Source organism: Humulus lupulus, chromosome 6 (assembly GCF_963169125.1).
Source record: "Humulus lupulus chromosome 6, drHumLupu1.1, whole genome shotgun sequence".
Lineage (NCBI taxonomy): Eukaryota > Viridiplantae > Streptophyta > Magnoliopsida > Rosales > Cannabaceae > Humulus > Humulus lupulus.
In genome coordinates this window covers 2595141-2608783 of record NC_084798.1, presented here as the reverse complement: position 1 = coordinate 2608783, position 13643 = coordinate 2595141, and the positions used below count along the sequence as shown (strand labels likewise).

At 32.5% G+C, this 13643-nt stretch overlaps 2 protein-coding genes across 2 annotated transcripts; both read right to left on the bottom strand.

The window, feature by feature from the left end:
* Positions 1-1248: 1248 nt before the first annotated feature.
* Positions 1249-2127, bottom strand: LOC133783627 (uncharacterized). Its single transcript, XM_062223275.1, has one exon. It carries the CDS (start codon positions 2125-2127, stop codon positions 1249-1251), a length of 879 nt encoding a protein of 292 aa, XP_062079259.1.
* Positions 2128-6395: 4268 nt separating this feature from the next.
* On the bottom strand, positions 6396-11484 carry LOC133781388 (germacrene-A synthase). Its single transcript, XM_062220360.1, has 7 exons — positions 11292-11484; positions 10824-11100; positions 9330-9711; positions 8762-8980; positions 8128-8266; positions 7746-7997; positions 6396-6801 (listed from the first exon to the last, which is right to left on the bottom strand). The coding sequence occupies exons 1-7, from the start codon at positions 11421-11423 to the stop codon at positions 6511-6513; spliced, it is 1692 nt and encodes a 563-aa protein (XP_062076344.1). The 5' UTR covers positions 11424-11484; the 3' UTR covers positions 6396-6510.
* Between the last annotated feature and the right edge of the window lie 2159 nt (positions 11485-13643).

Here is a 13643-nt window from a genome sequence, read left to right as displayed (position 1 = left end):
AGAGATCCCTTAGTGCTTGAGTTAGGGGGAAATAAGCTTTTGGACAAAGGTTTCAAACCTTGTTCAAGTTGGTGATCCCCAATGCTCTTCACTTTGGTTGTGTGAGTGAGAGTTCTTTGTTCATTGTTCTTATTCTTGTTCTTTTATTATATTGCTTTTCTTTTCTTCTATTATTCACTCTTTTACATGTATCTTTTGTTTTAGAGTTGTAATCTCATCTATATCTTTTCATTATACTACTTCTAGTTTATTTGTATATTTTGTCTTAGAGTTGTATTTTCTATTTCTATCATCTTCTACCTCTTTCTCTATATTTACATGTACCTTTTGTCATAAAGTTGTAACACTTTTAATCAATCAATATTTATTTGTAATATATTGTCTAGAGTTGTAATATTATCTTACCATTTCCATTGAGGCAATATTATTTTTCCTAACACTTCCTGCTTTAGACAGGAGTTTTGATTTCCACCCTTGGATTCTAGTTGAAACTCGTTGGAGAAGGAAGGATAGATCTCTAGCTTTAGCTCTGGAATGAACGAAAGGCATGCACAAATGTCTGGTTTCTTTTTTAGCCTAGGGCATTCCCAAAAGGTTTGTTAACTCAATAGCTTTTGTTCCTGAAACATTTTATGAAAAATGAACTTCTGATTTTGTTACATTGACTTTCGGTCTCAACCACTGACAGTAGGTATTGAGACAGAATTGCAGACCTCTTACTTCGAGTGGTGTAGCTTGACCAAACAACATAATATCGTCAGCAAACATTAAATGTGAGATTGTGGGGGCCATTCTTGAGATCTTAATACCCTTGATGAGGCCTTGCATTTCGCTTTTGCTGATGAGTCTGGAAAGTACCTCAGCCGCCATGATAAACAGGGCTGGGGATAAAGAATCGCCCTGTCTAATACCACGAGTTGGTCGTAAAGAACCACACGGAGCTCCATTTAGCAATAAAGTAAAATGAGAGGTAGATATGCATAGACTTATCCATTCGATGAATATTGGTGCAAACCCAAAACACTTGAGCACTTCTTTCAAAAAACCCCAATTGAGTCTGTCATAGCCATTTTCCATATTTATTTTGATACTCATATATCCCCATTTGCCTCTCTTCCGATTCATTGAATGATGAATTTCTTGAACCAACATTGTGTTGTCCTGGATGGTGCGGCCTTTTACAAACGCTGTTCGCATTGGGGATATAATTTCTAGGAGAATTGGCCTTAGTCTGTTAGCAATGATTTTTTAGATTATTTTGTAAGCAATGTTGCATAGGGCAATGGTTCTATAATCATTGATGGCCCCTGCATTTTCCTTTTTGGGAATCAAGACTATATTCACTCTATTAAGAAAATGTGGCATTCTCGCTTGCTCAAAGAAACATTTGACCATAGCTACAACATCTGTCTTGATGATTTCCCAATGAAGCTTATAAAACGAATCTGGGAATCCATCCGATCCTGAAGCCTTATCCGAATTGATCTGGTTTAGGGCCTCTTCAATCTCGGTAGCCTCCAGAATGAGACATAAAGCTTCGTTTTGTTGTTCTGAGATGGAGCTATCTAAGAGTCCATCAAGGCCATTCGGGAAGGTTGTTCTAGCTGGCATAAACTGTTTTTTGAAACCTTCCAAGAATAGTTTGTCTATAGATTCTCTACCATATGTCCAAGTGCCTTCAAACGATTTCAGAGTAGAAATATAGTTCCTTCGTCTTCTTATAATGGTCGATGCATGGAAAAATTTCGTGCTTCTGTCCCCTTCTCTTAACCATTTTATCCTTGATTTCTGTTTCCAGAAAATTTCCTCTCTTTTCAGTACCTCATTTAAGTTTTTCCTAGCCTGAAGCTCTCGTTTAAAATCGTTTAGGGTATCCAATTCTACCTTTTGTAACTTTGCTTTAGCCAATCTGATTTGGTCATGAATAGAACGAAAATGCAGCTGATTCCATTTGGCTAGATTTTTCTTTGTTGCAATGAGTTTATGGTTGAAATTTCTCATCAGATCACCTTGGAAAGTTGATTGCCATGCCCTTTTGATTACCCAAAAATAGTTAAGATCTCGAGTCCACATGTTCTCAAATCTAAATGGTTTTCGAATTTTCTCTTTGTCACCCAAGGTAACCATTATGATCGGATTGTGGTCCAAACTAGAGCTTACTAAGTTATGAAGTGTCGCTCTTGGGAATTTTATTCTCCAATCCGGATTAGCACAGCATCTATCCAACCTTGCCCATTTTAGAGTTGCTTAACCCCCCTGACTCAGTGCATTTCTTTCTCCATGTGAATTTCGGTCCCGAAGCATTAATGTCATTTAGGCATGTTCTTGCGACCATTCTTCCTAAGTCAAACGAGTATTTAGACGTATTTCCTTGTTTACTGTAGTTGATACACTCAGAGTCATGCAGAGTTCCGTTGAGATCCCCCATAAGCAACACGAGGACTGCAGCAGAGCTCACCAACGATCCTATTCTATTCCAAAAAATTTCCTTTCCATGATATGAAGGGGGTCCATAAATTTCCATGAGGATCCAAGAAAATTCAGGTGGATCTGAAGAGATTGAAGCTACAATAACATTTTTATCAGCCTGTATAGAGGAAACATCCACTCCTTTTTTCCAACAAAGCCCCCAGACAAACCAATTGGTTCAACATATATCATTTCAGTGTAGTGGAACTTACCTAACAAATGAGTGAAAGCATCCCTTGGAATTCTTGTCTCAGATAAGATTAACATTTTCGGTTTATGGGTTTTTATCAACTCCGCCAAGTCGCGAACTGCCGAAATGCGACGGAGACCTCGGCAGTTCCAGCCCATAGCTTTCATGGGGATCTTGGAGACTTTTTCGAGCCAGTCTCCAAGGTCCCAAAGTGAAAAACCTACCGAGTGATGTTATTGTTATCTTGTTGAGCTTCCTCCAAAGGAGTTTGTTGATTAGGGACATCCTCCGGATCACTACTTTCGTCTGTTCGTCTGAGTTCCCTGATGAAGTCCTGGAATTCTTTATCCCTGATAGAGTCAACAGTGTCTTCACTGATGCCGTAGACAGTTGAATCATTTTGTGTTTGGGTTTTGCATGGCCTAATATCTACCTAATTCCCAAGTCGATAATGAAAAGTAAATTAATATTTTAATTGAAAAAATTATGTTCAATTAATAAATTATAAAATGAAATGGGTAGAGATTCATTTATTTCTATAACATATCCAAAATTCATATGTATTTACAATTTCAACATAAACAAAAACATAATTATTACATATATTAACTTATAAAACATGTTCAATTAATATTATAAAAAAAAAAAAATTGGGCAGAGTTTCCTCTGTATTTATAGCATATGACAAGTTATCTACCTATAAATTCACATCAAACAAAACATATAACAAACAACATGCATGTTCTCAACCATTGGTCACCGCAGCACACACATAATTTGCAAAACCTACTTCACTAAGACACACATGTTATCAATCTTCTGTTATCTCCGCAGCACACAATTTTATCTCAGAACCTACTTCACTACAGATGAATATCTAATATATTCAAACTCCTCTAACAATAGTTTGTAATTATAAAAAATAAAAATAAAAAAATTAAGTAGTAATTATTACTCACCTTCAAAATTAATCTTCAACAATTTCAACACACCTCACACTCAAACAAATATTTCCTACAATAAAAATTTAAACATTAGTAAATATATATATATGGTAATTGAATTGATCCTAAAATAATACAATTAACAAAAATATACTTTAAAAAAACCATTACCTAAATAATATACAAAATTATGTAAGCATTAATATTTTAATATAAAAAAATTATGTAAATAACATTATTATAAATATAATAATACAAAAAATACCCTAAAACCGAAATATACATTAAAAAATCAAGTTTTTGTGATCAAAACATGTTTTAAACAATGAAAATGTCTTCTAGTCCTATATAAGCTTTCAAAAATGTTATAAAAAACTTTGAAAATAACCATATAAACATACATTGAAACCCCCATTAAACTCACTCAATATTTCTTCATTTTTACACTAAAACTTCAAAATAAATCAAGATTAAGTATATTTACATGATTTCAAGCTTTAATATGCAAGAAAATGAAAAACAAAAAAACAAAAAAAATGGACAAAATGGGGCTTACCCGTGGCTGGGGACGGTGGTGGAGCGTCGTGTATATGCCTCTGTGAAAATGGAAATGCAATATGAGAGGGAAGAGGTAGGGTCTCGAGTTTGTGTATAGGAAGAGGGAAGTCTTTTCTCCACGGTTCTATGCCCAAAACCGCAGAGAAAAGTGTACCACTTCGAACTTTTCACTGCGTTTTTTTTAAACCACAATAACGTAGGGCGCAGACATTAAATATAATTTTTTCAACTCTTTCAAACCTTTTCTCTACGCTTTTTGTTTATTGTTGAAAAAAAAAACCGCAGAGAAATCATATATTTGTAGTAGTGTGCAACAATTTCTTCATCTCTTACCCTTCTATATACGTATATTCATCCTCCAATCATGAATTTCTTTTTATTGTTGAGTACTTTAGTGATTGTTTGCTTGTACTTTGTATCGTTCTATGGGCGTATTTTGCTAATGAAGTGCCCATGGATATAATAATTGTGTTTTCATTAGTTATTTTTCTACTCTACTTAATAGCTCTATCATTCGATTAACATTGTATTGTACTCAAATGTATGAATAAAATAGCTTCTTTTTTTTATTGTTATAATGCATTTGTAAAAAGGAGTGAGAGTTACATAATTAGTCAAGCACAAAAAACCATTTCAAATAGAATTCATAGTGATAATTTTTCTCAAATTATTAAATAGTTGAGGAAAAAAAATAAAATAATCAAAATATAACACCACAAAAGAGCGACCACTCAATCGATTACTTTTGTCTATCCGATAATTTAAAGGAAGAAAGAAAGAAAGAAAAACTGCCAAAAATCAATGTTTGAGGATGTGTGTTTAAAGCAAATTTAAGTATAGTGAAGCCATCAATTAATTCAAGACACTTGTGGCATCTTGTATTTTGTTTTTTGTAAAGTTGAATTAATTAAGTTGATATGCTCCCATATATAATATATATTCCAGTATTATTACAAATTGATTAATAGACAATAATATATATTCCCTACATATTCAAAACCACAAAACTCTACAACCACCCTCATCTAGATACAACCAAATTATAAAATCCCTTAATTACAATAATGGTCTTTCTATACATCACCTTATGTCATCCATGCTTATTTTTATTGATGTGACATAGTGCAAATTAATATGGATTTCACATTTCTAAATTGCATTTGATTGCTGGCAGGTGGAAGTTTAATATGATTTGGGATAGATTTTCTATTCCCAAACATAGATTTATCATTTAGCTTGCTCTTCTTGAAAGATTACCAACATTTGACAGGATTCAGAGATTCAAATCGCTTCAGAGTGTTAGTTGTGTGCTGTGTGGGAAGTTTGCTGAATGCCATGCTCATTTGTTTTTCTCCTGTAGTGTGAGTGCAAAAATTCTGGTTGAAACTCTTCAGTGGAGTGATCTTCCTTACCAGGGTCATGACCTCAAGAACCTTTTGAAGTGGATTGGGAAAAAGAAGCTCTCACAAGGCAGAAGGAAGATAGTTTACAGTATTATTTCGACTGTGGTATACTTCATTTGGCACAGTAGGAATAGTATGGTTTGGGACCAAAAGTTTTTCTCTATTGATGTTATTGTTAAAAATATAATTCATTGTGTGAGTTTGAGACTTCAGAATATGAATTTAAGTAAGCTCAAAAGGGTAGATATTATATGGGTGGACTCTCTGTTAAGAGTTTGTAATTAATTTGTTTAGTTGGTTGTATTCTTTGTAATTGTTGTGTTGGAATACAAAGCTCTCTGATTTAAAAAAAAAAATTAGGCATAAGTTAATAAATTTTTTCCACACCTGACCACCATCGGACTGCCTCTCATTTCACATCTTTTTAGGAATGCTACCCCATATCCTCATCCATCTATCTCTAGTATACTAAAATAAATGTTGAGAATGGAAAGAGGAATTTTTTCATTGACATAAAGAATTAATTAGATTCACACTATATATCTCTTTAAGAATTGAGAAATTGGTGAAAATGACATCTTTTTTTTAAGTGATTTTGCAATCTGGCCTACTTTCGATAATTTTTGGCAAAATGGTCTCTGTCTAAAATTCAATCAGTTGTCTAAATTTTTCAACTAGCTGTCAAAAATTTCGACCAACTATTTTAATTTTTCGACCACCTGTCAAAATTTTCGACTAGCTGTTAAAATTATAAGATGTCATTTTGCAAAGAATTATTAAAATTAGGCTAGAATGCAAAATAACTTTAAAAAATAGGCCATTTTGCCAATATTGATGAGAAATAAACAACTTTATTTATTAATTTTAACAAGCTTAAATCATAAGAGTCTTGCTATAAATATATATATATATACTATATATAGATACGAATAGTATGATAGGTTTATCATGGAATTGGATGAATAAGCAACGCAGCAACACTATCTTTGGTCACTTTTCCAACTTGTGTATAGCCATCACCATTTTTGTAGAAAAGATCCATAAACTTGGAGAAATTAAGAGCACGGACTAATATAGGTGAAGCTACACCAGTTGGCTTTAAAAGCTCTTCGTTTATTTCTTTCCATGCGTTAACTACTCGCTTATTAAGTTCATCGTATGCTTCTTCTTCGGAAACTCCATATTGCTTCATGTAGCATTCCACTGCAGATGGCTCTTCATTTTTCTCTTGCTCAAACTGTGTAAACAAATAATTAGTTAACAAATCAAACATGTTGTATATGCTCCATCCAATAGATGTATAATCATATCTGAATTATAAAATGAATATATATATAGGGTCACTTTTACGGTTATTTTTGGTACTTTGAAAAATTATAACTCAATTTTTTTTATATGACCACGTATATGATAGTTATAGTAAGCATCCCACAAATTTTCAAGAAATTCTAAATAATTTACAATGTTGAAATCAGACTTCAAGCAATCTGTTTTTCACTTGTATAAAAAAATCAGGCACAAGTGCAACTTAATATTTGAACCTTGATTTGGCACGTAAATTATTCAGAATTTTCCGAAAATTAATAGATACCTGTTATAACTATAATGTACGTCAGTATGCAAAAAAAAATTGGGTTATAATTTTTCCAAATGTCAAAAATAGAAAATGTTCTTACGGTAGGGGCAAAAGTGAAGCCCCTATATGAGAAATACATATATATATTTCTCATATAGGGGTTTCACTTTAAGCCCTACCTGTGGGGCTTTCAATGTTCTCGACATTTGAATAGTTTTCAGCGCGATTTTTTTATGATTGTGTATATTGTAGCTATTTAGAGCAGCAGCGCGATTTTTAGAAAATTCTGAATAGTTTACAGTACCGAAAACTAGGTTCAAACATGTTGTTGCAGCCGTGACTAATTTTTTTATGCGCGTGGAAAGCAACATATTTGAACCTAGTTTTTGGTACCGTAAACTATTTGGAATTTTCTAAAAATTTGCTGGATACTCTATAGCTACAATATACACGGTCATAAAAAATCTTGCACCGAAAACTGTTCACGGATCGAGAACACTGAGAGCTCCACCGGTAAAACTTGAAGTGAAGCTCCTATAGAAGAATTCCCCTATAATAATATACATAAATTAATTCGTGTGGTATGTATGTGATTATTATTTTACCTTGTGTTCAGCTATGTCATCCATGAGTCTAGCAATAGTTACAGATGCCCTAACAATCTTGCGGTCTATAGAGAGCCACTCGAAAACTTCTTTTGTTACAATGCTACTTTTCATTCCAATTAAAGAGCTCACTATCAACATGTGGTAACCAGAAGTAATCAAAGAAAATTTCAAATACTCGTCGAAACTTGGAACACGTCCTTCTTTCAACCACCAAGCTACTTCCAGAGAAGATCGAAGTAATTCTTTAAACTGTTAATAATTATTTAAATAGTGAGAATTATCATGTCAAGTTTGTAACTAGCAAGATCTTATAATAAAAACTATTTGATATTCAATCTATCTATATATATATATAAATACTAGTATAAACGTTACGAACCCGTTCTTTTGCATAATGAACTCTGTAAGTTTCTTCCTTTGAAAGCACTTGCTCAAATTCTTCATAAGAGTTCAAAAGTTCCTTATAAAATGTTTGCAAATACTCTGGACTGAGTTTATCAATAAAATTTATGTCCCACCTAAAACATATACACTAATTAGTATATGTATATATATGACAATTATTCTATAGGGATTTCACTTTAAGCCCTATCGGTAGGGCTCAGTGTTTCTCGACCTGTGAACAGTTTTCGGCGAGACTTTTTTTTATGACCGTGTATATTGTAGCTATTTAGAGCATCCTGCAAATTTTTAGAAAATTCTGAATAATTTACAGTACCGAAAATTAGGTTCAAACATGTTTTCCACGTGCATAAAAAAATTAGGCACGCGTGCAACAACATGTTTGAACCTAGTTTTCGGTATTGTAATCTATTCGGAATTTTCTGAAAATTTGCAAAATATTCTAAATAGCTACAGTATACACGGTCATAAAAAAACTCGCCTCGAAAACTGTTCAAGGGTTGAGAACACTGAGAGCCCTACCGGTAGAGCTTAAAATGAAGCCCCTGTAGAATAATTCTCCTATATATATAAAGAGAAGACAATATATATAATATCAAAATTAATCAAACCTTTCAACTGCTTCAGTAAGGAGCTCAAGTTCTTCAAATGTACCATATTCATCATAAATATCATCAGCAATTGAGGCGAGTGCAATAATTTTGGTTAAAATATTTCTTGCCAAAGAGTATTGGGGTTCATAATAGACTGCTAATATCCAAAGGTATAGTTCCACAATCCTATCTCTTGCAAAAGGGAATTTGTGTACAAAGTCTGATTCTTTCCACCACCTAATTATATATATATTTATATATATATATGCAAGACAGAGATATGATAGCTAGGCTTTAGTAGATCAATCATGCTTCATTAAAATTAAATACCAAATACGAAATTTACTCCTATTTTTGCTTATTATATGGTATCTTAAATTTTAAAATCTCACATATGGTCCTAAACGCAAACTTGATAAATAAAATTTTGTTAATATGACAAAACAGCTATGAGTAAATAAGTAATTAAATAAACATCATTATAAACACAGGGTACCAAAATAATACTTTATAAAAATACAGATTAGGTTACCTACCCTACCAAATATATAAGTATATATATTTATATTTGTGTGTGTTTATATACCTGGAGATGTCACTAAGCTCCTTTTTGTGCATTGATTGTAATAGATTGAAATCTAACTTTGCAAGTTGTAGCAATACTTTGTTATGGGAGGTCTCATTTTCATATATTGAAATGAAATGCCTAGCAGCTAGCCTCTCAAGGCTCTTTCTCAAGGGTCTCTCTAAAGCTTGGGATATTTCTTTCGATAATGGATCATCATGTTCTTTTTTGTTTGCCAAGAACTCAGTTAGGTGTGTGGTCGTGAAAGCAAGGGCTTCATCTAATATATTTTCCCCAACACAGCTCAAATGTGAGGCCTCATATAAGCTAAGCAAACCAATGGTGTCGGATACCAAGCATTCTTTAAAGTTTCCATCCTCATCTTTAAACTTTTCAAATATATCTGCGTGCATATACATAATTCATATATAGAATAGTACTCATATATTAAATCAAGAACAAAATAAGTGATGAAAGTACAACAATTTTAAATTTCATTTTGCCAAATGACCTTTATATATATAAATATATATATATTACAAAATGGTCTCCACACAGAGTATCATGCAAGGTGTCAATAGTATTTGGAATGCTATATATTGCATTTTTCAAAACACACACATATATAGGATTTTATTTTTGTAGGGGCTAAAAAAGAGGCGTACCGGTGGGCCTTTTTTGTGTTCCCTATCGTGAATAGTTTTCAGCATTATTTTTTTTATAATCTTGTTTATTCTGGTTATTTAGAACATCCTACAAAATTTCGAGAAATTCTGAATAATATACTGTGCCGAAAACAAGGTTTAAACAAGTCGTACACGTGACTAATTTTTTTTATGTGTGTGGAAAACAACACGTTCAAACCTAATTTTCGATACTGTAAATCATTCGAAATTTTCTAAAAATTTTGGACGATGTTATAAATATATAACTACAATATATACGGTCATTAAAAAAATCGCACCGAAAATTGTTCACGATAGGAGAACAGAAAAGAGGTGCACCGGTACACCTCTTTTTCTAGCCCCTACCATTGAAACACCCTATATATATAAATATATAGGACAATTCTCCTATAGGGGCTCCGCTTTAAACCCTATCGGTGGAGCTCTCAGTGCTCTCGACATTTGAACAGTTTTCGGCGCGATTTTTTTTATGACCGTATATATTGTAGCTGTTTAGAGTATCAACACGATTTTTAGAAAATTCTGAATAATTTAGAGTACCGAAAACTAGGTTCAAACATGTTGCACACGTGACTAATTTTTTTATGCATGTGGAAATCAACATGTTTGAACCTAGTTTTTGGTACTGTAAAATATTCAAAATTTTCTGAAAATTTGCAGGATGCTCTAAACAGCTAAAGTATATATGGTCACAAAAAAAAAATCGTGCCGAAAACTGTTCATGAGTTGAGAACACTGAAGAGCCCCACCGGTAGGGCTTAAAGTGGAACCCCTATTGGAGAATTGTCCTAAATATATATATATATATATCATTGTTTTATATACTTACCTGCAGAAGAAACCCTAAATCCATGTTGTCGTAGAAGTCTAAACCGAAGGGAAGCATCATGTAAATTCTCATCTTTCAAAATGTAATTTTGATCAATACTTTTATTATAAATGCGTTCTAGCTCATTTTCTATTTCACTTTCAAAATGATAGGACAATCCTAAACGTTCGACGACGTTGATTAACTTCAATTGATGAGAAACATCATATGCAGATTCTCCAAATATTTCTTTTTTTACCACTGCTTTTAGCTCCTCAACTTCCTGTTGTTTATAACGCTGAGACATTGCATAGAATACAATCAATATATATCTTTTTCATGATTATATATTTAAATAAATATAAGCGAACAAATTAAGTTTTGCAGGCACATTCACTCAAAAATTAAAAAAAAATATTAATATAATCATATACTTTTATTATATACTCTATTATAGAATAGATCCGCGATTAGAATGATATTACTTACCAATTCTTGTTCTGAAATATTGTAATGTAAGAATCGCTCACCCCAAACAGATGGTTGAAATTTTTTTGTAGGCCGAAGAATTTTATGTATTTTTTCATTTTGAGATGATGATGCTAAGATTTGAGTGGACATGATTAGTAATTTGGCTTGGCTTGCTTAAGAAAATATATGAAGGAAAATTGTTGATGAACCAAATGTTGGAAAATGGCATTTATATATACAACAAAGATAAAAAAAAATAACAAGAAGAAGAAGAAGAAAGAAGTCTATGTGTAAGTACGTAGGCATGGTAAGTAAGCATGAATTGATTCAATAGCATAGGGTTCGCCTAACAATGTCTTTATAGAAAGAGCCTCCAACGTTGTAGTACCTCGTTAACAAAGGACCACTTCTACTAATTTCTCACTTTGAAATTAAATTATTAACTTATTATATTTAGGAAATTTAGTGGCCTTTAAAAAAGTCACAAATTCTTTATAATCGAAAATAAAGGTACATGCGTAGATATAAATATATACATATATATATATGTATATTTTAAGGCTTAAGATGAAACGGAATTCTAGCAAAACCTTGATGGATTTTTTATTTTTTCCTCCTCATCATCACTACAAAAAAGATAGAACACGAAGTATCGTCAGCAGATGATTTTCCGACACTATGTTGTCGGTAAAATGTTGTCGATTGATAGAACTTTGTCGGTAGAAGTCCACTTTCTACCGACGATATTGTATCTGTTGTCGGTACAGTTTATACAGACAATTTATTGTCGGTATATACCGATGTTAAGTCGTCGGCAGAAACCCTCACCAGTTTGTTTATGGCTATGCCTATACCGACGGCGGATGTGTACCGTCCCTCGTGGTAAGTATACGGTCGTAACCCATCTGATGGCCTCGACACTTTCTGAAGACAATCTGGCCACTTAAGAGAACAAAAGAAATGCATACTAAAATCTTTACAAATGAAACAATAAATGAGTAGCAAATCACACTATAGGTATACAGTAATCACAAACTGTCTGAATTGAACAATTCAGAGAGAGGAAAATTTAAGAGTCTTCAATAACTCACCATCTCCGAATGGGTCTAAGGCTTCTTGTGATGAACAATAACAAAATAAAAAATTATCACTAGGTGATATTAACACTCTATCCTATCTTTGGTAATAATTTCTTATTACCAAATAAAAACAAATAAAATTAATTATTTTTTTATAATGTCTTATGCTCTTTGAAGTTAATTATGTTGTTTTATGATGTCAGATTGTAATATATTTAAGTATAAATATTATTAAAATTATATAAATTTGACATACTTTTTTTTCTAACTCAAATATTAATTTTTATTTTAATTACAATAAATGGTTAATCATTTACAATTAATGCAATTTTGATAATTATTAAGATTATGTTAAAATTTTGTTTTCTAAGATTATTGAAATGTTTTATTCATTTTCACAAAATTTCTAATATTAGGTTAAAAGTTATTTAATTACTTTAGAATTTATTACTTAAACTATTTAATTAATATTCAAGATTAATGTTTATTTTTATTTTAAAAAAATGGTTACGTAATGTCATTATTAAAATGTGGACTTAAGGATTCGTTTTAACTCAAATAGAAGCATTTATCCATGAGATGTCGTGGGGAAAAATATCGAACGAATAGCACATGAGTGTAATACTTTACGACAAAATTAGTGAAATCTCAAATTTACTATAGAGGTACCCATTTCAGAAAAATTCGATTTATATAATATGAATTCAAGAAATATTTTGAAAATGAATATTAAGGAAACTACGAGGGTAATGGGCACGAAAGTTGTAGCCCTATGTCTTAGGCTTCTACGTATAAAATTTCCAGCAATTTCAAGGTGTGTAGAGGGAGATACAACCAAAATACTGAGAGATGTACGGATATTAGTGAAAAAATTGCAAAAATTGCCATCGAAAAGTTGAAAATTTTAAAAGGTGGACTTAAGGCTCCGTTTCAACTCAAATAGAAGCATTTACACATGAGATGTCGTGGTTGTGGAGGGGCTCGGGTAGGGGGCGAAGGGTCGTGGCTGGAGAAGATAGAGAGACGAAGAAATGGGAAAACAGAAGAAAGGGGCACGGTGGGCTTTTATATAGGAGATTATTAGCAGCGAGTGTTCGTCGCTAATAATGCTTTTCCGCCAGTAATAAAAAACGGTCAGAATTACCCATTATTAGCATTGGACTCTCGCTGCTAATAATGGGTTCCCACCGGTATTAAAAAAAACGTTCATAATTACACATTATTAGCTGCGGGCAGTCCGCCACTAATAATGTGTGGGTTCGCCGCTAATACCTATTCAAATAGAAGCCCG

Bases quoted from the DNA above. Each gene is read 5' to 3' on its own strand.
- LOC133783627 (XM_062223275.1), bottom strand. From the start codon at position 2,127: ATGGTTACCTTGGGTGACAAAGAGAAAATTCGAAAACCATTTAGATTT.
- LOC133781388 (XM_062220360.1), bottom strand. From the start codon at position 11,423: ATGTCCACTCAAATCTTAGCATCATCATCTCAAAATGAAAAAATACAT. The intron at 11,101-11,291 runs GTAAGTAATATC...GCAATGTCTCAG, and splicing joins ATATTTCAGAACAAGAATTG to CGTTATAAACAACAGGAAGT. The intron at 6,802-7,745 runs GTAAAATAATAA...TTGTTTACACAG, and splicing joins ATGACATAGCTGAACACAAG to TTTGAGCAAGAGAAAAATGA.